Below are 24,517 nucleotides of genomic sequence, written 5' to 3' on the forward strand. Positions count from 1 at the left end.
CTTTCTAACCTAGGTCTCTCAGTTCCCATTTGTTCTGTCTCTTGCATCTGTTTGCATTCCTGGAAGTTTCCTGTTCTGCTTAACTTGTTTCTCCTGTCCTTGACTCATGTTTCAGGTCTGAACTTAAATGTGGCTTATTCACCTGAATTATGTCTTTCTAATACTCTCCTTAAACATACTGTTCTTCTCCCTCATACCTCTTACAGAGATGGGCCAAAAACAGAAAAACTTGCTTGTGGTTTTATTTATCAATGTCTATCTCCAGGGCTGACTTCAAAGACATGAGATTCACTGGGTTGCACAACACCTGTTCTCCTAGGAGGGCCCAGCACTTGGTTTAATATTCTGTCCCACTTTAAAATTCTTCAAAATATTTTGAACGAAGAGTCCCTTTTTTGTTTTGCACTGGGCCCCAGCAAATCACGTAGCAGGTGCTGCCCGCCTGTTCACTAACTTGCCTGGTCCATAGGCCTGCACAGTGGTGGAGGCCTGGGGTGTTGAGTCAGTGAGGACTTCCCCTTCCCCCTCCGGCCCCTGCCCAGGCAGCGCCAGTACAGACGGTTTCTGGGTGCTATGAGCAACTTCCTATTCTTGTAATTCTTTGGAGGTGGGAAAGGTCCCCATTTCTGATAACTCAGTAACTGGCAGTGAGTAGAAATCTTTTAAAGCCATAATTGGTAATGAATTAGTTTCATAAAACTTTCCCTTTGAAGAAATAAAAATCCAGTTTCTACAAAATGTTGTTATCTGTGTATACAGAGATAACTAGATAAAGGTGAGGGGCTGTTTTTCTCATTTTAAAGTTTCTGCTGCTCCTCTTGTTCTTTTCCTTTCTCAGTTTCTTCTTGGACTTGAGACAGGCACCCAGAGGGAACTTCCGGCCAGCTAAAAGCCTTGCAGCCCTCTGGTCTGATTGCCCCAGGGGTTCCAGGGCACCCAGCAGGTACCCTCCAGCATTTCCACTGTGCCTCCACCCCCCATCCTTTGGACGCTGACAGACGTGTCATTTGCACACCTAATTCTGATCTCCACTGACCTCTTGATTTTTCATTCTTATCTTTCTGCCTCCTTTTGTTTCTCTCAGGCTATTTGGTCTTTTAGAGATATTGAAAGTCAGTTAGGATTTTCCAAGTCTACACTGTGAATGAAAGAATTACCGGGTATTGAGAATGACCTTGAAGTCTGTGTTTTCCCATTCCCTCCGCAAATATCCGTTGAACCTCTTTTACATTCCAGATCTGAGCCCTAACTTGGGGGCACCTGACAGTCTGATAGGTCAGCTTGTGCTCTGTGGTCAGTGGCTATTGCTTTTGACTAAGAAGATGGGCTTTTACTTGTTTCCTGTTGAATCTGAAACAATCTGGAAGTGTGGGCTTAATTCCAGAAAGCCAGTGTTTTATTGCAGTAGCATTTCAAAGTTTAATTATGTGGCCACGATTTGCCTGCATGTTTATCTACTTGAGATGATAGCTGGAAGATAGAAATAAAGTTTGTTACCCTGAAATCTTAATTTAAAAGTTTGATGTGAAATTAATATAATTGTCATTTTTATCCATTCTTAACATTTTCTGTAACTGTTGTAGAAAAAAATGAATGATTCATGTGAGTGTTCATTTGAAGCAGTCAATGTAACAGAAGAGGTACTAAATTTTAATGCTTTTCACTCAGTTTAAGCAAGACATTATTTCTGAAGCTTCTCCATTTGTAAATGGGGTTTTTGTTAGCTGCCTGCCTATTGTAGGTAGTGCAAGATTCAAATTTGACTGCCAGGGAAGTCTCATGTATTTCTTATTATATCACAGTATCACACATTATAATTTTTAAAAGACCAAAACACTACCAAACTAGTGTTTTGACTTAAATTATATAAGCTTATCACTCTGGGAAATTTTGAAGATATTAGGGAAGAAAATGAACATTTGATTACTACTAGATGCCAGACAGAAAAGGGTGTTTTATGTTAATTTGATATAAACCACCTCAGAACCACCTTGTAAGGAAGGTTATAGGTTGTTCATATTTTAGAGATGAAGAAACTCAGAATTCAAGAAACTAGATAATCTGCCCAACAGTATAAATTTGGTGAATGATGATGTGGCTGGGATTCCATTCTGAGTCTTAGACCCCAAAACCTGTGAATTCATCCCGTTTCTCCAAAAGTGCTTACCTTTGTAGGGAAGAAAATAATACTTACATTATAAAGGAAAACTGATTTCCTTGTACTCATAATACTTCAGACACAAAATGTGTGAGTTTTTCACAGTGAACAAGTTCTCATTTTTCTGTGGACACCAAGTGGGTGTCAATTTAACTCAACTGTGACACTAACTACCCAGAGTTAGTGTAGACGCCCCCGCTTAAGGGCTCCATCCCCCAAGATTGCTCCCACTTCAGATACCCGTACTTCTGACCAAGCAGCAGTAAACCAGCGGGTCTCCTGACCCCCTTCTAGGGTTTGGTGATTTGCTAGGATAGCTTACAGAACTCTGGAAGGCACTTTACTTATTATTACTAATTTTATTAATGAAGGACACAACCCAAGAACAGCCACCTAAAAGAGATCCACAGGGCAAGGTATGGTGGGAAGAGGTGCAGAGCTTCAGTGCCTTTACACAGGTGTGATTGATTAAATTATTGGCCACTGGTTATTAATCTTAATCTCCATCCCCTCCCCTTCTTGGAATTCAGGGGAGGACGGAGTTGAAAGTTCCCATCAGCTGATCACTTGCTTGGTTCCCAGTAGTCACCTCATTAGGATAAACTCAGGTATGGATGAAAGAGATTTATTATAAATAACAGAAGATGCAACTTTCATCCTAATCATTAAGGGAATTTCAAGGGTTTTATGACCTCTTTGCTAGAAACTAGGAACAGTAAAGTGTTAGTCACTTAGTCCTGTCTGACTCTTATTGACCCCATGAACTGTAGCCCGCCAGGCTCCTCTGTCCATGGAATTCTTCAGGCAAGAACACTGGAGTGGATTGCCATTCCCTTTTCCAGGGGATCATCCCAACCCAGGGATCAAACCCGGGTCTCCCTCATCGCAGGCAGATTCTTTACTGTCTCAGGAACAATAAATATATATTTCTTAATTTTTAAAAAATTTTTTGTTCACACCATGCAGTATGTGGGATCTTAGTTTGCTAACTAGGGATTGAACCCACACCCCCTACATTGAAAGCGTGGAGTCTTAACCACTGGACCACCAGGGAAGTCTCATGTATTTCTTACTATATTGCAGTATCACACATTATAATTTTTAAAAGACCAACTTAATATTTCAAATTTCAGAAGCCTCATAAAACTGAAAGGCCTATACATGTGTGTGTATATGTATATGTGGGCTTCCCAAGTGGCTCAGTGGTAAAGAATCCAGCTGCCAATGCAGGAGACATGGGCTTGATCCCTGGTCTGGAAAGATCCCCTAGAGAAGGAAATAGCAACCCACTCCGGTATTCTTGCCTGGAAAACCCCATAGACAGAGGAGCCTGGTGGGCTACAGTCCATGCGGTTGCGAAAGAGTCAGGCATGACTTAGAGACTGAACAACAGCAATAGCAATATGTATATGTGTGTGTGTGTGTGTTCTTTTCAAATACATACATATATACTTTTTTCTCCTGTAGGTTAGAATTATTGTGGTTTGGTCGGTTGGTGTTTTTTTTTTTTTCAGCTTTTTCATTATGTTATTCACCTGACTATATCTGGTATATACATTCCTGTTTTGCAGAATCCTTTAACTTTGGAGTCAGTGAAACAACTCATTGCAGCAGGTAATACAGAGGAACTACAAAAATGTTTTTGCGCTCGAATGGAATTTGGGACAGCTGGCCTCCGAGCTGCTATGGGAGCAGGAATTTCTCATATGAATGACTTGACCATCATTCAGACGACACAGGTACCACATTTTTATACTTCTTAATTCTTAACATTTTCCCAGTGTTAAAAAATAAACTGAAGCAATTAAATTTTTTAAGAATTTATTTGAGCAAAAATCTATTCAAATCAAGCAGTTCTAAACTGGAAACAGTTAGGAACTGTTGGGGAGAAAATATTTTTTTCTGTACACTTCTAGATTCTTTGGTTGGTCTGTTAATTAAATTGGCATAAGACAGATTAACAAGAGTAAACAAGTTTAATTATATACATATAGGAGCCCCATAAAAGCAGTGAGACCCAAGGGCAAATCTAGCAGTTGATGCTTCAAAGTGGAGAATGACAGTAGAAGGACTTTTCAAATATATATATATTTATAAATATATATATGGTTTTTTCTACTGTCCATAGGACAGTAGGAAAGGAGATGTTTGGTAGATCTTTGCCTGCCATACAGATCGGTCTTTCAGATTTAAAGTTATCTCTGGTAATAGCTCTCTTTCAGCATCAGGCTCCTTCTCTGAATTCTTGTAGGTAGCTAAGGAAGAGGTAAAAGTTTTTCTTCGGCCTACCGGGTCTTGATTGTCTCAGCTCAAAATGATCCACGTGCAAGAGTAACATATTTTAGGGTCACGTAGGCTGCTCCCTCTCAGAGCACTCCGCTGTCAGGATCCAGGGGAAAGACTTTTGGAGAGGAGCGGCAGAAACAAAGGAAGGAAATTCATAGGTTGGCTCCAGCTCAAGTGGGTGCCGTGTTTGGGAAGGCTTAGCTGGCTCTTTGTGACTGGCTGTTCTTAAATTATGAATTCTTCACCCTGAGGCTTTTACGAAGTTGGGTTTTGGCTTGCTTGGTAGGCTCCTAGGGCATTAAAACCACCTCAGTCCAGTGGCCTCCTCATTTAATTAATTTAACTCCAGGCACCTTTTCTATTTGACAGACCTAATTTGGTTTCATTATGGACTAATCTGGTGGGTTTGCCTGGGCACAGGGTGTCACACATTTACTTCATAAAGTTAGGCTTGTACAGTCAGCGGAAGCAGCATTGTTTTGAAATTCATTCATTCATTTATTCATTTCACAGAGATTTATTAGGTGCCAGACATCAGGGATATAATAATGACTGAAACAGACAGATTCCCTCATGGTGCTTCATTCCAGTGCAAATCCACCAGCTAAACCAACGGACTTCTATGTTTTTATGTTTTGTGATGGTTGTACAGATACCAGTGTTGAAACTTTTTTTTTTAACTGCCAGAATAATCAAGAGTTATTAGTTCTATTTGGCTTTATTTATAGTATAGGTAGAAATTATTGCTGAGTTTCCTTGCCTTTATTTGTGAATTTTACTGTCGGGGCTACATTCAGCTTTTAGGAATAAAGATGAAGCCTTTGACAAAACAGTTGCCGCTGAGTGTTGAGAGTTCTGTCTGTGAGGGAAATGAACAGGTCGTTCTGTTTCTTCAGCTGCTGGGACATGTTAAAAATGAAGGTCATTCTAGTCCGGGAAAGAAAAGGCTGGGAAAACTAACTACTGGTGATGATGTGTACTTTACGTGTACTTAAAAAGACAGGGTTGGGCATGTTCTAGCAAAATCCTAAGAAAGAAATCTTGCGTAAGGTACTGAATTGCCCTGGAAACCACTGGTCACACATACCTGTTAAGCAATAGGGCTCCCTGAGATCTTTCTGGAGGGAAGACTTGGAATAAAGTGAGCCTGGGATTCTCGTTCTAGTTTATGGATAACATGGGATCACGCTGATGGATAAGGTTGCCCTCCGCTCTGTCACTAGGACTGTACAACAAATCACATGAAACACGGTGGTTTTAAACAACAACCACATTTATTTTGCTCACAGATCTGTCATGTGGGTAGGGCTCAGTGGAGCGGCTGCTTTTGGCATCACATGGGTGGGTTTGGAGCCTGGAGTCTTCTGAACACTCCCTGCTTGCTGGTCCCTTGTGTGGACTCTCGTCCTATTGGTGCCCCAGATTCATCTGGTTGTATTTAAGAAGCTGGTGGATGTGAGTCAGGAATATCCTGGTGGGAAACAGGATGGGAACTAGAGGGAAATTTTTGTATTGTTTGCCTCATTGATGGAGGTTATCATTTCCTGTTAGGTTCCTTGACTAAGCCATGACACGTCAATGATGGAGAATTCATTGTCTTCTGAAATAGCTATCCTATCTTTGGATCATTCTCATTTAAGAATAGTTTATTTATTTTGAGCCAAATCTGTCTTTCTGTAGCTTTTCCATACTGGTTGTAGTTTAACCTTTGGAAGCTATATAAAGGGTGTTTATTTGATTCTACGATAATATTTTGATCCTTCAGTGAGTCTCTTCCGTGGAAAAAGCATCCCACCTTCTTAGTTGTGCCCTCAGGTGCTCCACCTCAACAGGCCCTAGAGTTTTTTTAGAGCCATTTGAAGACAATAGGGATTTTAGACTAAGGCTGAGTGCTTTAGTCTAAAGTATCTTAGTCTTAAGTATCTGACACCACCCTTATGGCAGAAAGCAAGAGGAACTAAAGAACCTCTTGATAAAGGTGGGAGAAGAGAGTGAAAAAGCTGGGTTAAAATTCAACACTCAGCAAACGAAGATCATGGCATCCGGTCCCATCACTTCATGGCAAATAGATGGGAAACAATGGAAACAGTGACAGACTTTATTTTCTTGGGCTCCAAAATCATTGACAACAGGGACAGCAGCCAGGAAATTAAAAGAGGCTTGCTCCTTGGAAGAAAAGCTATGACCAACCTAGACAGCATATTAAAAAGCAGAGACATTACTTTACCAACAAAGGTCTGTCTAGTCAAAGCTATGATTTTCCCAGTAGTCATATATGGATGTGAGAATTGGACTATAGAGAAAGCTGAGCACTGAAGAATTGATGCTTTTGAACTGTGGTGTTGGAGAAGACTCTTGAGAATCCCTTGGACTGCAAGAAGATCCAGCCAGTCCATCCTAGAGGAAATCGGTCCTGAATATTCATTAGAAGGACTGATGCTGAAGCTGAAACTCCAATACTTTGGCCACCTCATGCTAAGAGCTGACTCATTTGAAAAGACCCTGATGCTGGGAAATACTGAAGGCAGGTGGAGAAGGGGACGACAGAGGATGAGATGGTTGGATGGCATCACCGACTCAATGGACATGAGTTTTGAGTAAGCTCTGGGAGTTGGTGATGGACAGGGAAGCCTGGTGTGCTGCAGTCCATGGGATTGCAGAGAGTCGGACACGACTGAGTGACTGAACTGAACTGAATGCTTTTAACCCTCTTGAACATTGGGGCCATAGCTCAGGGGCCCACCAGGGCGGGAGACAGGGCACTATCACTATGGGAAGCCTTAGAGTGTGAGCATCTGCCTGCCTCCTAGGAACCCCGCAGAAACAGCTCCCATGTGTGCCTGTTACTTTGTATCCCTCAGAAGCTTCAGAAGATGTGCCCAGTGCAGTATTTTTGTACAAGAAAAGCTCAAGGCTTTCTAAACTGGCACCCTGAAAGCTGTGAAATATTGCCCTACCAAAAACAAGAGTTACACTGCATTTTATGGCTTCCTTTAATCAAAGTGAAATAAGTAATATGAACCATGATTATAACCCAATCAACCAGAGTTCTTTTTGTTCTGTAATAAAATGTACTTTGTCCAGTAATTGAAACCTCTTGAAGTCAAAGTTCACAGTTTTCTAATCGTCCATATTTCAGACTGAGGTGATGTTACTGCACCCACTAAAATGCAGGAATTGTGTCTTCCACCATTTCTAGGCAGATGGGAATAGCCCAAACTCTGCACAATTTTTATTTGTATAATAATGGACTGATAGAGCCTCCTTAAGACCAGTCTGCTGGAAAATAATTTTACAAACAGAACGAGTTTAGATCTGTTAACTGTCAAAATCTTACTGAGTGTGTTGAATTTCTTTTACTTTTCTTTATATATAGCAGGTTGAAATATCTGAAACACCTCCTTGTCCTCAGAGATTTTAGATTTGTATAAAATGGGTGCAAGCTTTGAAGGAAAATGACAGTAAAAATGATGCTCATAACAGCAAACACATAGTGCATCCTTGGTGTTGGGTTCTTAGCACATGGCATGTTTTAACTCAGTTAGTCCTCATGCAGTCCTTAGAGGTAGGTACTATTCCCATTTTACAGAAGAGAAAACTGAGGCACTGAGAGATTAAGGAACTTGTCATTTGCTCATAAGTGGTGGTACAAGCCCGCAGATTCTGTGACCTTTTAATTTAGCACTGAACCACCTCTAACCAGACCCGGGCACAAGTCTGTTGTTCAATTGCTCAGTCTTGTCTGACTCTTTGTGACCCCATGGACTGTGGCACGCCAGGCTTCCCTGTCCATCACCAACTCCCGGAGTTTACTCAAACTCATGTCTATTGAGTCGGTGATGCCATCCAACCATCTCATCCTCTGTCGTCCCCTTCTCCTCCTGCCTTCAATCTTCCCAGCATCAGGGTTTTTTCCAATGAGTCAGCTGTTTGCATCAGGTGGCCGAAGTAGTGGAGCTTCAACTTTAGCATCAGTCCTTCCAGTGAATATTCAGCGTTGATTTCCTTTAGGATTGACTGGTTGGATCTCCTTGCAGTCCAAGGGACTCTCAAGAGTCTTCTCCAACACCACGATTCAAAAGTATCAATTCTTCAGTGCTCAGCCTTCTTTTGGAGAAGTAAATGGCAACCCACTCCAGTATTCTTGCCTGGAGAATCTCAGGGACAGAGGAGCTTGGTGGGCTGCCGTCTATGGGGTCGCAGAGTCGGACACGACTGAAGCGACTTAGCAGCAGCCGCAGCAGCCTTCTTTATGGCCCAACTTTCACATCCATACATGACTGCTGGAAAAACCATAGCTTTGACTAGACGGACCTTTGTCGGCAAAAATAATGTCTCTGCTTTTTAGTATGCTCTCTAGGTTTGTCATAGCTTTTCTTCCAAGGAGCAGGCGTCTTTTACTTTCATGGCTTGCAGGTACAAATCTAGGCTCTGCTATTTGTGTATCTGAAACTGGGCCAGTCACTGAAAGTTCTAGCTTTTCCATCTGTAAAATGGGACTTCTTGGCCAAGTTGATCTGGGATTACTGATAATAAATACTAAGCGTCCAACACAGTACCTGATACGTACAGATAGAAAATAAAGCTGTTATTTTCCTGTTGTACTGTTCACTTAGTTACTGAGGGATTTCTCTCCTGCTGCAGTGTTTTCTTATGAAAGCAGAGAAAACTTGATCAGTTTTTGGTTTAGTGTGTTAAAACATACATTGTCTTTTAATTCATGGGTTGTTTTTTAGGGATTTTGCAGGTACCTGGAAAAACAATTCAGTGACCTGAAGCAAAGAGGTGTTGTGATCAGCTTTGATGCTCGAGCCCACCCAGCAAGTGGAGGCAGCAGCAGGAGGTATGTAAAGATATTAATATTCAGGAAACTATATTTTTGTCGTGTATTTTGTAGTTTTATTTGTAATCATCATTTCAGTAGGTGGGCTTTAAATACATTTGTCAGCTATAGTGCTTGACTATAAAAATGATGGGTAGATTCTGTTTGTAATTTTTAAGAATTCTGGTTTTATGTTTGGGTTAAGACAATGTAATTATGTAGACAATGTAGAACTTAATACCTACCTAAGGCAATTTTTTTTAAGTGGCAATATTATTTCTGGTTCCTCTTCCTTTTCTAAATCCAGCTTAGACATCTGGAAGTTCTTGGTTCGCATAATGCTGAAGCCTGGCATGCAAGATTTTAAGCATGACCTTAATAGCATGGGAGATGAGTGCAATTGTCCAATGGTTAGCACATTCTTCAGTACTACCCTTTTTGGGAATTGGGATGAGAATCGACCTTGTCCAATCCTGTGGTCACTGCTTGGTCTTCCAGATTTGCTGACATATTGAATGCAGCACCTTGGTGGCATCATCCTTTAGGGTTTTGAATAGCTCTACTGGAATTCTGTCGCATACACTAGCTTTATTAACAGCCGTGCTTCCTAAGGCCCACTTGACTTTGCTCTCCAGAATGTCTGGCTCTGGGTGGCTTACCACACCATCATCATCACCAGTTCATCTGGATCTTTTTTATACAGTTCTTTTGTGTGTTTTTTCCTTCTCTTCTTGATCTCTTCAGCATCTACTAGGGTCTCTACTGTTTGTCATTTATTGTGCCCATCCTTGGGCAAAATGTTCCCTTGATATCTCCAGTCTTGATACCTTTGAACTGTGGTGCTGGAGAAGACTCCTGAGAGTCCCTTGGACAGCAAGGAGATCAAACCAGTCAATCTTAAGGGAAATCAACCCTCAATACTTGTTGGAAGGACTGATGCTGAAGTTGAAACTCCAGTATTTTGGTCATCTGATGCAAACAGCTGACTCGTTGGAAAAGTCCCTGATTCTGGGAAAGATTGAAGGCAGAAGTAGCAGAGGGCATCAGAGGATTTAGATGGCTGGATGCAATGGACATGTACTTGGGCAAACTTCAGGAGATGGTGAGGGACAGAGAGACCTGGAGTATGGCAGTCCATGGGGTCTCAAGGAGTCGGACTGGACTCTGGGCAACTGAACAACAGCAGCATTATTTCTCCTTCTCACTTTTCTTCCTTTTGTGTAATTTTTTTCTTCTACTATTTATAAGCCTTATGAGCTTCTTCTCATTCTTAAATGCCCATTGCAAAGTGCGTTCTTGTAACATTCCCAAACCAATGAGACTGTCTTTTGTAGCTATAGGCAGATGATGATGGTGATGGTGGCGGTGATGATGGTGATGGTGGCGATGATGATGGTGATGGTGGCGATGATGAAGGTGATGATGGTGATGGCGATGGTGATGGTGGTGATGGTGATGGTGATGGAGTGGTGATGATAGTAGTTGTGGAGGTGGTAATGTTGGTGATGGTAGCGGTGATGATGGTGATGGTGGCGATGATGATAGTGATGGTGATGGTGATGGTGGTGATGATGATGGTGATGGTGATGATGGCAATGGTGATGGTGGCGATGGTGATGATGGTGATGGAGATGATGATGGTGATGATGGTGGTGGTGATGGTGGTGATGGTGATGATGGTGATGGTGGCGATGGTGATGGTGGTGATGGCGATGGTGGTGATGGCGATGGTGATGCTGATGGTGGTGATGGTGGTGATGGTGATGCTGATGGTGGTGGTGGTGATGATGATGGTGGTGGTGGTGGTGATGATGGTGATGGTGGTGGTGGTGATATGGTGGTGATGGTGATGCTGATGGTGGTGATGGTGATGGTGGTGGTGATGGTGGTGATGGTGGTGATGGTGGTGGTGGCGATGGTGATGGTGGTGATGATGGTGGTGGTGGTGGTGGTGATGATGGTGGTGGTGATGGTGGTGGTGGTGATGGTGATGCTGATGGTGGTGGTGGTGATGGTGATGCTGATGGTGGTGGTGGTGATGGTGGTGGTGGTGGTGGTGGCGATGGTGATGGTGGCGATGGTGATGGTGGCGATGGTGATGGTGGTGATGGTGGCGATGGTGGTGGTGATGGTGGCGATGGTGATGGTGATGATGGTGATGGTGGCGATGGTGGTGGTGATGGTGGTGATGGCGATGGTGATGGTGATGGTGGCGATGGTGATGGTGGCGATGGTGATGGTGATGGTGGCGATGGTGATGGTGGTGATGGTGGTGATGGTGATGATGATGGTGGTGATGGTGGTGATGGTGATGGTGGCGATGGTGATGGTGGTGATGGCGATGGTGATGCTGATGGTGGTGATGGTGGTGGTGGCGATGATGATGGTGGCGATGGTGGTGGTGGCGATGGTGATGGTGGCGATGGTGGTGGTGGTGGTGGTGGTGGTGATGGTGATGATGGTGGTGGTGGTGGTGGTGATGATGATGGTGATGGTGGTGATGGTGGTGATGGTGGTGGTGGCGATGGTGATGGTGGCGATGGTGGTGGTGGCGATGGTGGTGGTGGTGGTGGTGGTGATGGTGGCGATGGTGATGGTGGTGATGGTGATGCTGATGGTGGTGATGGTGGCGATGGTGATGGTGGTGATGATGATGGTGATGGTGGCGATGGTGATGGTGGTGATGGTGATGGTGGCGGTGATGATGGTGATGGTGGCAATGATGATGGTGATGATAGTAGTTGTGGAGGTGGTAGTGTTGTGATGGTGGTATGGTGGTGGTGGTGATGACGAATCATTCGAGTGCTGAATGCGAGTTAGGCACCTAGGTACTTACTTATTTAATCCTCACAAAACCTGTAATCTGTGTACTTTTTGCTCTGAGATCATAAAGTGAGAGAGGGTACCACAATTTAAACATGAAGAGGCTGGCACCAGGGGTCAGCAGACTTTTTCCCTAAAGGGCAAATAGTAAATATCTTACACACTTTAGGCCGCACAGTATCTATTATAGCCACTCAGCTCTGCCATGTAGCATGAAAACAGCCATGAACAATTGATGACTGAATAAAGTTTTGTGAAACTTTATTTGCAAAACGCCTGGAGTTTGCCCATCACTGGTCATAATCATGTTATATGACCCGCTTTTTTACTGGAACACTTCCTCTTGATAGCTTACCATGAACAATGTCATTTCCTGAGGTTGTGAAAATGACTTCTGTACCTTCTAGTGAATGAAGTTATATCTAATTCAGGTTTTTATTTAAATTATTTTTGCTAAAATTTGTTGTTTTTTTACTTTCTTCTTTATAGGGGCATTTTTTAAATTGTCAAAATCATTTTTGTATTACTCTTAATTCTAGGAATTTTAATGCCTGAGTTGGTAAAGGTCTGCTGTTTTTGCCCCAGCCAGCTCCCAAAATAGTCTTCCCTGCAGTTAGTGCTCAAGAAATGTTTGAGAGAATGATCAAATACTTTGTTAATCCTCTAACAGTGTAATGTTGTTCATTGGAAGTAGATTGTTGATTGTGATGAAATACTTTACTCCAAGCACGAAGAAAGACTTGATGCCTTGTTTTGTGTCCTGCCCTAAGCCAGATGCTGTGGAACTTGAGAAATATGTCGAACTGTCAAAAATTTGTCATCTTTTAAGAGCTGAAAGGAGCCAAGATGTATATGTATCATATACAGACGTGTGTCCCACATACATCTCACGCTCATGACAGCGTGCCGTGTGTCTTGTAGAGGACGACATTGAATCAAATACTAGTCTTCTTGGCATGTCCTGGGTAGTGACGGCTGTAGATACAGATTTCCCCGTTCTGCCTGGTGCCATGCGACTTGGTGCAGGGCCAGATAACTCTTCACTGTAGGCAGTGCCCTTCGCATTGTGGGATGCTTAGCAGCATCCCTGGCCTCCATCCGCCAGCTGCCACGAGCACCCTACCCCGGTGACAACCAAAATTGTCTCCAGACAATTCAGGTGTCCTGTGGGAGCAGCACGGCCCTTGGCTGAGACCCGCTGAGATGGAAGAGAGCTGACAGACTTGGGTGCAGCCTGGCTTAGCTGCTGTGTGCCCGGTGGACCTGGGACAGGTCATCTGGCCCTTCTCAACTTTCTCTTAAACAAAGGGGTGGAATGAAATGACTCCTTAGGTTCCTTCAGCCTTAATGTTCTCTGCCAGCAGAGTATAATTGAGGTTTTCATCGATATAGCTGCTGTTCTCAGTCTAAAGAAACGGTTGGGGGACTTCCCTGGTGGTCCACTGGCTAGACTCCATGCTCCCAATGCAGAAGGTCCGGGTTTGATCCCAGATCAGGGAACTAGATCCCATATGCCACAACCAAGAGCTTGCGTGCCGCATCTAAAGATCTCAAGTGCTGCAGCTGAGACCTGGGGTGGTCAAATAAATAAAAAAATAAATGGTTGGACCTTCATTTTCTTCTCTGTTGCCACCTGCTCTCCTGACAGCTCTCCTCTCCTTTTCTCCCTGGTCACTCTGCATTTCCAGATTTGCCCGACTTGCTGCAACCACGTTCATCAGCCAGGGGATTCCTGTGTACCTCTTTTCTGATATAACCCCAACCCCTTTTGTGGTAAGTGTTTGCTTTTATAATTTCTGTCCCAGGATCAGGGGTGGGACATGGCCAGTGCTCTTTAGCGCTCTTAGGATTCAGTTGTTTGAAAGACAGAAGGGCTCCTTGCCTTTTCTCAGGACTTCTCTCTCCTCTCCCGGAATGTTCCTCCCACACCCTAGTAATATTTCTCTGGTGTTCAACTTTTGATTCATCAGAATTGATTTTTTTAATGCATTTTTTCTTTTGCTTGCATTCCGAAGATATTTTAGCTGGTTAGCAGAATGTCTTTTGTTTGTCTTTTTGCTTTTCAATTTGGTTTGTATTCTTTTTCTCAGCTACCGCAAAAAAAAATAGGAAACTTCTGGGATCTAAATCTGAATTCACCTCAAACTATGTCTTACCATGACATTTTTGACAAGTTGGTGTACCAACTTTTTATATATGAGTGTTTCACTCTAAATCCTATTCATAGGCAGTACCAGAAGCATGCTTGGCATGTTTTAGTAAGATTTTTATCAAATTCCTATTGTAACAGAATCTAAAGAGAAAGATAATAGGTGCTATGACAGCTGTTTCTTTTAAGTAGAATGAACTTTTAAGAGTAGGGCCAGGTGCTCAGAATATATGTTTTTAGAAGTTAAACCAAAAACATGATTTGAATGCACTTACTTCCGTCAAGTAGAAATGAGAGTGTGTAAATACAGGAGTGATTCCCACCAGCTTTGCGTTTACTGTCTCTGGTGCACTAACAGGTAAGTGCAGCTCCTCCTAGCTGGTAAATATCCCAGTAGATGCTCAATGTGGCCACATCTAGATGTGGCCCAGATCTTACTGTTTGATGGAGAAACTGCAGTGTGTTCAGGCATCCTTGGTCTTCTGTACTGTATTAATGTTGGTAGCAATTGTTTTTATATCTGACATGAATTAAGTAAGTGTCTCATGATCATTGGCCCAAGTCGTGGAGTAATTCTCCCTTTTTGTTTGCTCCAGGACACCTGGGGAACGTGAGATACCTCCTAGAGGGACAAGTGACCATAGTGATTTTTGATGGGAGGATGGAAGAGGACAGACAGGTAGAATTTCAGCCTCAGGTGTAGCCATGGGGGATCCTCTCCCCATTTGGGGAAGTAGTCTTATAAGGATGGGAGCTATGTAGAAATACAAGAGCGGGACAGTCAGCCCCGGAGTGGGAGATAAAATGCAAGCTCTGAGAGCTCTCTCCACATTGTCCACATTTCCCTCAACCTTTTACTTAAAAGCAAATCAGGGAAAGAAGAGCAGAGGATGCAGATGGAGAGAATAAACTCAAGCCATAAGCATTCTTCCTAAGCAGAAGGCTTAAAAGAATGTGCAGTGGAGAGTCAGAGCATCATACTGTGTAAAGAATTTTCTACTGTCACCAAGGAGAAGATAGGGTAAAAAGATACACAGGAAAATACTCACCTTTCTTACTTAGGGTACATATCACAGAATTTTGAGCAGTGAATTAGTTTTAAGGGCAATCAGAGTATACTGCTTGGATGGGGCACACAAATATTGTATGACACGTTATGATATTTCTATGTTATGTTTATTAAAGGGAAAATGGTACAAACAATGGATGATAGACCTTTTAAATATATCTAATTTTTTGGCTTCAAATTGTTCTTGTTTCCTACTATATTACAGCCCTACACAGTATCACATTTGAATCTTTGTGCTGGAATCATGATAACTGCCTCTCACAATCCAAAGCAGGATAATGGTTATAAGGTATTTTTATTTCTCTCTTCATACTTATGTCCTTCAATCTGAAGTCTGTGCCTTGGGAGCACAGGGAATGGATGAACTCTAAACCATCTGGATATGTCCCATGTTCTCCAGGTCTATTGGGATAATGGAGCTCAGATTATCTCTCCTCACGATAAAGGGATTTCACAGGCTATTGAAGAAAATCTAGAACCATGGCCTCAAGCCTGGGATGATTCTGTGCTCAATGGCAGTCTGCTCCTTCACGACCCAAGCGCTTCCATTAATAAAGACTATTTTGAAGACCTTAAAAAATACTGTTTTCACAGGTAAATGTTTGGAAACTCACCTCAAGAGAGTTAAATTAATGTGATTCAACCAAATTATGTTTTCATTACATTTTTGTCCTCAACTGGTATTCTATGCTACATATACTGTTGTTGCATCTGACTTAAGAGGCTGTAGATGAGGGGTTGGCAACTTTTCTTCAAAAAGTAGTGAATACTTTTGGCTTGGAGAGCCACTGTGTTGCTCAACTACCCAACTCTGAGGTTGCAAGAAAGCAGCCATAGACAACACAGAAATGAATGAACACAAACATAGCTGTGTTAAAAAAAAATGTTTATAAAAGTGGGTTTCAGGGGTATAGCTCAGTGGTAGATCCTTTGGCTGTAGAAGCAGGTGGCCGGCCCACAGGCTATGGTTTGCTGACCTCTGTTGTAGATTCATGTATATATATGTATGTGTGTAAAGAAAGAAAGTGAAGTCGCTCAGTCATGTCCGACTCTTTGCAACCCTGTAGACTGTAGCCTACCAGTCTCCTCTGTCCATGGGATTTTGCAGGCAAGAATACTGGAGTGGGTTTCCATTTCCTTCTCCAGGGGATCTTCCCAACCTAGGGATTGAACTTGGGTCTCCTGAATTGCAGGCAGACACTTTACTGTCTGAGCCACAAGGAAAGCCATATATGTGGGTGGTGGGGGTGGTGGTGGTGTGTGTGTGTATAATATATATACATATATGTATATATGTGTGTGTATAATATATATACATATATGTATATATGTGTGTGTATATGTGCATACTTTTATATATGTATGTGAAAAAAAGCTTGTTGGAAGGTGTCAAATAGAAAATGTTGACTTTTTTTATCTTCCCAGAAATTTTCATTTCATATATAAACATATCTACGTGTAATAGATTAGTATTTCAAAATTGTAACTAAGAATATAGAGTGCATGTGTCTTGTTCTCTGCCTTTTCCCCTCTGGTTAATTTGTCATGGATACCTTTCTGTATTAGCCCCCATTAGTCCTGACCCTTTTGTTTTAATGACTACTGTACCAGTCTGTTTAACCCGTGACACAGATGTGATGCTCACGGATCCGAAGCAGGGAGCTGAGTGAAGGGCTGTCCTGCCCTGGTATGCCGAGGGTCCCATCACTCCTGATTGTCCCCTTAGGAAGAAACCACTGATGGTTAAGCAGCAGAACTTCAGGGTTGTCTCTAGTGTTGTATTTGCTGGGCCGTCTGGGAGTGGCAGCTCCTGTGTGGAATGTGGAAGCCCCACCCACCTGAAGGGGGCTGCCATGCCATTGGTGTTACCGTGTGCAAACACAGATCCCGCATTACCAGTTACCTGATTTTTTTCTCCTAAGAAAAGCTGGAAATCTAGATTTTTGTATATGAAATTCTCTAATTTTTAAATATTGGGGACCATTAAAAAATGGTCTGTAATCTAAACACAACTCATCTGTGCATCCTTCTGTCCCTCTTACTGAACTTCATAAAGACTAAGGGTTTCTAGTTTTCTGCTATTCACCAAGTAGCACCAGAGTCAGCAACTTTAAGCATGGTTCCTTGAGTTTTGGGGGGGGGGTGTGTGTGTGTGTATAAGAGTATTCAAAAAAATACATAGTAGATGGAATTCCCTGATGGTCCTGGTGGTGGTTAGAATGTGCGCTTCCACTACGGAGGGCAGGGGTTTGATTCTTGGTTGGGGACCTGAGATACCACAAGATGTGCGGGGCCAAAAAAAAGACACTGTGCAGGCATCAGAATTATATATGCATTTATAAAGTTAATAATGATTTAAAAATTGCTCTTAGAAATGTTGTACTAGCTGAGGTTCCCACCAACAGAATATGATGACAGAATATGATCCACACACATTCTTACCTACACTGAGTATATGAAGTTTCTCCTCTTTCCCAGATTGCTACATGAAAGCAATGCCTAACTTTATTTACATTTTTTATTTATGAATATTTTTATCTTTATTTAACCTATATTTTTCTAAGTATTTGTTCTTTTTTTTGCATTTGTGAAACCTCTTTGCTTATACAGAAAAACTAGTCTTTGTTTATTTCAAATATTCTTTTCCCTTCTGTTGTTACCTTTGGATTTTTTCATTGAAACTTTTAATTGCCGATTTCTGGGTTTTGTGCCATACTTAAAAAGATTTCACTATACCAAGATTATTTTTAAAAAAGCACAGCTCTTGTTTTACTTTAAAGCTCTCATGTTTACATTTTGCCATGTTTTGTTTTGTTTTGTTTTGTTTTTGGCCATGCCACATGACATGTGAGATTTTAGTTCCCCAGCCAGGGATCAAACCTGTGTCCCCTGCAGTGGAAGCACAGAGTCCTAACCACTGTATTCCAGGGAAGTCTACATTTTGCAACGTTTAAAGCGTTTGAATTCTTAGTTATTTTTAATTTTGTATGAGGCATAAAGTAGGAAAGCAGATTAAATTCTTTCTAAAAAGTGTAATTGTACTAACATATTAAACTGAAGAATCTATTTTTCTTTGACTAATTGGAAATATCACCTTTAATCAGACAATTTCTAACATGATTTAAGTGCTGTTATCTATCAGATAACTGCTATATTCCCTTCCTCTGTACTAATTAATTCATCTCATTTTAATCATCACAGTAATGCTGAGGGTAGGTTCTGATATATTGCCATTTTATAGATGAGAAAACTGTAACTCAGAGATGTCACAGAAAATAAGCAACAGTCACACAGCTTAGAAGTGGCAGAGCTCTAGGGACTTTCCTAGTGGTCCAGTGGCTAAGACTTCACGCTCCCAATGCAGGGGGCCTGGGTTTGATCTCTGGTCAGGGAAATAGATCCCACATGCCACAACTAAAGATCTCGTGTGCTGCGACAAAGATTGAAGATCCTGCGTGTTACAACTAAGACCCAGGGCAGCCAAATAAAAGTAGCAGATCTCCAGGATTTAAATTTAGAATCTGTCTCCAACTCATGTTAACCACTAAGCCTTACTGCTTCTCATATATTTCCCAATTCAAGTTGGATCAACTTCTGAATTCTATCTTTTCCAGATTTGTTCTCACTAATCTTGCATATTTATTTTTCTAGATGTATTTATTTTCAAAGATATGTTTGTTTTAAACTACTGTTGTCTTAAGGAAGACCTTGTTCATTTACTCATTGCCAAAAGAAGTGCACACTACCTTAGAACCTAGCAGTCAGATCGCTGGAATTTTTTAATACTTTGTATTTACATTTTCTATAATGTCTGCTGTTAATTTTGATGTTATTTTTATTCTACATTAAGTCCCTCAATCAGAGCACTTTGCTAAATAGGGTTGTTACTTGACAAAGAAAGTGTTTAATTTGTTATGCATCTGTATATGGGAAGTTCCATCACATTGTGTTCAAAGGGACATTTTGAAAATCATATGTGAAGATGGTAGAGAATGGTTGAAGCCCTGGAGCTGGCACTGCTGTGGGTAGGTGCTACCACGGGCCAGCTGGGAGTCCCTCCTGGAACCCACTGTAGGTGTGAAGGTTGTAGCATGAAACCAAATCCAGAAGGAATCGGATTTGCAGGAAGTAACTACAGAGTGAAATTTAAAACAATGTGCTGTGGGAGCATGTGTGTTTGGAAGAGAGTGAAAAAGCTTTCTTTCTTTTTTTTTTTAAGTAGAATTTTGAAAGATACTCAGTTGTCTTACACATTCTTATTATTTTGAAATCTGATGTTCTTAGGTACCTGGCCCCTTGATGTTTTGCAAACCTTTCGTTTTGAGAGCCATGTTTGTGTATCTTCTCATTCTCCACATGCCTGTTTTAGGGCTGTGAACAAGGAGACCAAGGTGAAGTTTGTGCACACCTCTGTCCATGGTGTGGGTCACAGCTTCGTGCAGTCGGCTTTCAAGGCATTCGACCTTATTCCTCCTGAGGCTGTTCCCGAGCAAAAGGACCCTGATCCTGAGTTCCCAACAGTGAAATACCCGAATCCCGAAGAGGGTGAAGGTGTCTTGGTAACTTGACTGTTTTTTAATTATAAAATTTATCTCGAACATAATTCAAAACTGTTACTTTGGAGTAAAATAAGTTTTTTTGCGTTTTCATTGTGCCAAACAAAAATGTGATTTCATCATTGGAAATATTTATATTTATTAGTCATCCATTTCTTAAAGGAACTTTCAAATCAGATGTCTTAAACTTCAGGATGTGAAAGCTGAAATTGCTCACAAATTTAAAATGATGCTTTACATTCAATTTAATTAATTTAATTTCATTTAATTTGCTATGCTTCTTAATGCCAACAAGAACCAATAATAGAATGGAGGTTTATCACATAATTTTTATTCCTCAGTTGACATTTTTCTCATATGAAAAAGTGCTATTTAAATTATGGTTCCTTTAACCTTTTTATTTATTTTTAGTATTTATTTACTTGGCTGCCCCAGATCTTAGTTGCAGTGTGTGGGATCTAGTTCCCTGACCAGTGACTGAACAACCAGGCTCCCTGCATTGAGGGCACAGAGTTTTAGCTGCTGGACCATCAGAGAAGCCCCCACGTAAACTTTTTAAAGGTTGGGATAACAGTTATACTCAGAGAGTCAGTTTTGGTTTGTCTGTGAGGTTGATCACAGGGCCAGGCTTGGAAATAGCCAGTCCAGCCACAAAGACAGTCAGATGTTGGGTGAGTCCCACCGGCACACATGGGTCGTGCCTTGATGCTCTTGCTCTCCGACCTCTGACTTAGGAAGTGGTGTGTGACCAACCAAGACCAGTTCCAGAAATAGGATTCAGTCTTGGTTTGGGAAAAGACCTCTTTGAGTTCTCAGAGAGCTGAGTGTTTTTAAAGACTGTAGTGTGCTCAGTTCTTGGTTGGAGTGATCTTTTTGTCTTCTTTCTTTCTCTTTTTCAGACTTTGTCTTTTGCTGTGGCTGACAAAGCCAAGGCCAAAATCATTTTAGCAAATGACCCAGATGCTGACAGACTTGCTGTGGCAGAAAAGCAGGAAAGGTACAGTGAATTGTGATTACCTGCATGGTGTGTGATATGGTATCAGTCAGATGTTGCTGGAGAGACCGGATGTATTTCGAAATGTTCCCCACTTATCTTGCAAATGATCATCTCACTGAGCCTCTGTCAGATCCTCTGACATAGAGCAAGAACTGGTCCAGGGGCCACAGGTTCAGCAAGCATAATGGAGGGTCAGCCAGCCCAGTGTGTATTGGTATTGAACTTTGGTATTGAACTTAGTATTTGTTACCATCCCCCCTTTATCATTACTTTCATCATAATTAATGACTCAGTGCCTAATGAGGGCAAAGTACTTTGTTTGGTGCTGGCTTTAAAGTTCAGCATTTGGCAAAGGTTTGGTGAGGAGCCAGACTTTCAATGCCATGTTGAATTTATGTTGAGCAGATCCGAGAGCATGCCTGTGGGTGCTGCAACGCTGGAGATAAGTGTGACTGTGGAGTTTGTACAGACAGTGATGGATAAGGAGGAAAGTTGAAAGGCATGCAGCCTCCAAGCAGTTTTGCAGGTCAAACAGCATGTGTGATGCTCGGGGGACAGTTTGGTGCTGCCGAAGGGTTAGGACTTTCAGTTATGACAGAACAGGTTCGATTCTGTGTCAGTGTTTAGAAATTTAAGCTGAGGTGCTACATGATCAAATGTGAGGTATGCTTGTAACCACCTTGACTTCACAAAGGGACAGTTGCAAGCCGGTTCTCTGGTGTCCAGACTGTGTGAGTACTGTGCTGAATCTTTAGGAATGCTAAGCTCTCTCTCAGAATCAGCAGGGCTGAGCAAAAAAATTGAAATATATGAACTATTATATTTGGGGAGGGGGGGCATCTTGCCAGCATGTATCTGTTATGTTTAAAACCAAAGCCTTTGCCGAAGACTGAGATAAAAGCATTTCTGTGTCATCGTTGACATACTTGCCGTTTTCAAAGATAGGATGTTTGTCTAGGCAAACTGGCTGAGGCACGTAGCTGCTCAGATGTTTGGGCAGTGGCAGCCACACTTCTGTTACGTAGACAAGAGTAATGAGAACAACAACAAGCAAGAATAGTGAGAACAGTCCTGCAGAGGCCCCTTGGAGCCTTGTTTGGCTTTAATTGTTCTGTCCTTATTGGTCACTTACAATTAAGCACTCTCTTAAGATTACTGTCATGCATAGGTGGTTTTTTCTTTCAGTGGCGAATGGAAAGTGTTTTCAGGCAATGAGTTGGGGGCCCTCCTGGGCTGGTGGCTCTTTACTTCTTGGAAAGAAAAGAACCAAGATCACAGCGCCCTCCAAAACTTATACATGTTGTCCAGCACCGTCTCTTCCAAAATCCTGCGAGCCATCGCCTTGAAGGAGGGTTTTCACTTCGAGGTACGGTGTTTGTGAGACTTGCCCCTTCCCCTTTCTTCTGCTCTGGAGAGAGTCTCAGGCATTTGTTTCTGTCTTGGATTATCCTTTTAGGAAACATTAACTGGCTTTAAGTGGATGGGAAATCGAGCCAAACAGCTGATGGACCAGGGGAAGAATGTCTTATTTGCATTTGAAGAAGCTATTGGTAAGAGTTGAGCACCATGGTCACATGATCAGTTAATTTATAGATTGCAAATAAATGGACAGAGATTTGGATTTGGGTTCAAAGATTAACACTGAAACAGAAGCATGCCATTTGCTTTTCTTCTGTGACCCTCTGCAAATGCTGAACTGTCCAACCCCGGAGTTGCACAGATTTTTTTTTAGCTGAAAACAATATCTCACAAATAATCAAGCCATTCATGTAAGGAAGTGAGTCCTCTCCCCTGATGACTGTGAATAGTGATGTTTTGTACTTGGCTGTAGTAGCTTAAGAAAGTCCTCCTACTTGGGGAGCTGTGGCATTTCCTCACTGTGGTGTTGATGTCTAGGCCACATATAGTTCACTGCCTGTCAGAGAGTGCCCTGCAGAGATCTGTCCAGAAGAAAGGAGAAGCCACAGTTGTAGGACTTCCATCAGAGTGATTATCACCTGAAAGAACCAACCAGGATGATGGGAAAACACTTGTCTTAAATAATCACTATAAATAAGCAAAAAGGAGAGCTAGCAATAGAAACATGAAATGCAAATGTTTGTGCTGGGGATATTTTAGCTGTTTATTTAGTAAAAGTTACTATGTGTATGCTAAGTTGCTTCATTCATGTCCAACTCTTTGCAACCATATGGACCATAGCCCACCAGGCTCTTCTGTCCATGGGATCCTCTAGGCAAGAATACCGGAGTGGGTTGTCATGCCCTCCTCCAGGGGACCTTCCTAACCCAGGGATTGAACCTTCATCTCTTGTCTTCTGCATTAGCAGGTGATTTCTTTACCACTAGTGCTACCTGAGAAGCCCAAAAATTTGTTTACCAAATATGTGTTGCTTATCAATTACACAGTGACTCTGAAGGAAATGGATGAACTGATGTTAGCTCACAATAGTTTATATAGGTGAGGTTAGTAACCACACAAAAGAGTACAGGCTCACTGTCAAAGTGAATCATGTACTGGCAAAAACTATGGGAATTCGGAGAAGACAGAATAAGCATCGACTCGAGCAATTAGAAACAATTTTGTGTGAGCTGAGGGGCTAGACCTGGAAAATGAGGACAATTTGTTTAGAAGGGAGACTCTCCTTACAGGTTATTCAACAAATACTTCCTCTTTTTGTTCCTTTTTTTTTTTTTTAAATTAAGGCATAGTTGAGGGCTTCCCTGCTTATTTAACTTATATGCAGAGTATAATCATGAGAAATGATGGACTGGATGAAGCACAAGCTGGAATCAAGATTGCCGGGAGAAATATCAATAACCTCAGATGTGCAGATGACACCACACTTACAGCAAAAGCAAAGAAGAACTAAAGAGCCTCTTGATGAAAGTGAAAGAGGAGAGTGAAAAAGTTGGCTTAAAACTCAGCATTCAGAAAACTAAGATCATGGCATCTGGTCCCATCACTTCATGGCAAATAGATGGGGAAACAGGGGAAACAGTGTCAGACTTTATTTTTTTGGACTCCAAAACCACTGCAGATGGTGATTGCAGCCATGAAATTAAAAGACGCTTGCTCCTTGGAAGAAAAGTTGTGATCAACTTAGACAGCATGTTGAAAAGCAGAGACATTACTTTGGCAACAAAGGTCCATCTAGTCAAAGCTATGGTTTTTCCATTAGTCATGTATGGATGTGAGAGTTGGACTATACAGAAAGCTGAGCACAGAATAATTGATGCTTTTAAACTGTGGTGTTGGAGAAGACTCTTGAGAGTCCCTTGGACAGCAAGGAGATCCAACCAGTCCATCCTAGAGGAAATCAGTCCAGAATATTCATTAGAAGGACTGATGCTGAAGCTGAAACTCCAATACTTAGGCCACCTGATGCGAAGTACTGACTCATTTGAAAAGACCCTGATGCTGGGAATGATTGAAGGCAGGAGGAGAAAGGGACCACAGAGGATGAGATGGTTGGATGACATCACTGACTCAATGGGCATGAGTTTGAGTAAGCTCCAGGAGTTGGTGATGGACAGGGTAGCCTGGCATGCAGTCCATGGAGTCGCAAAGAGTCAGACACGACTGAACGACTGAACTGAACTGAACTGAGGGCTTTCCAGGTGGCACTAGTGGTAAAGAACCTGCCTGCCAATGCAGGAG

At 42.0% G+C, this 24,517-nt stretch overlaps 1 protein-coding gene across 1 annotated transcript in view; it reads left to right on the forward strand.

The window, feature by feature from the left end:
- PGM2 (phosphoglucomutase 2) overlaps window positions 1-24,517 on the forward strand; it is a 37,942-nt gene that overhangs the window by 724 nt on the left and 12,701 nt on the right. Inside the window, exons 2-10 of the mRNA XM_043871068.1 lie at window positions 3,730-3,897; window positions 9,181-9,287; window positions 13,778-13,862; window positions 15,513-15,596; window positions 15,708-15,901; window positions 19,677-19,866; window positions 20,763-20,860; window positions 22,046-22,226; window positions 22,317-22,410. Of these exons, the coding sequence (XP_043727003.1) occupies window positions 3,730-3,897; window positions 9,181-9,287; window positions 13,778-13,862; window positions 15,513-15,596; window positions 15,708-15,901; window positions 19,677-19,866; window positions 20,763-20,860; window positions 22,046-22,226; window positions 22,317-22,410 (1,201 nt within the window). The remainder of the gene's footprint in view (window positions 1-3,729; window positions 3,898-9,180; window positions 9,288-13,777; window positions 13,863-15,512; window positions 15,597-15,707; window positions 15,902-19,676; window positions 19,867-20,762; window positions 20,861-22,045; window positions 22,227-22,316; window positions 22,411-24,517) is intronic.

This window comes from Cervus elaphus, chromosome 17, assembly GCF_910594005.1.
Source record: "Cervus elaphus chromosome 17, mCerEla1.1, whole genome shotgun sequence".
Lineage (NCBI taxonomy): Eukaryota > Metazoa > Chordata > Mammalia > Artiodactyla > Cervidae > Cervus > Cervus elaphus.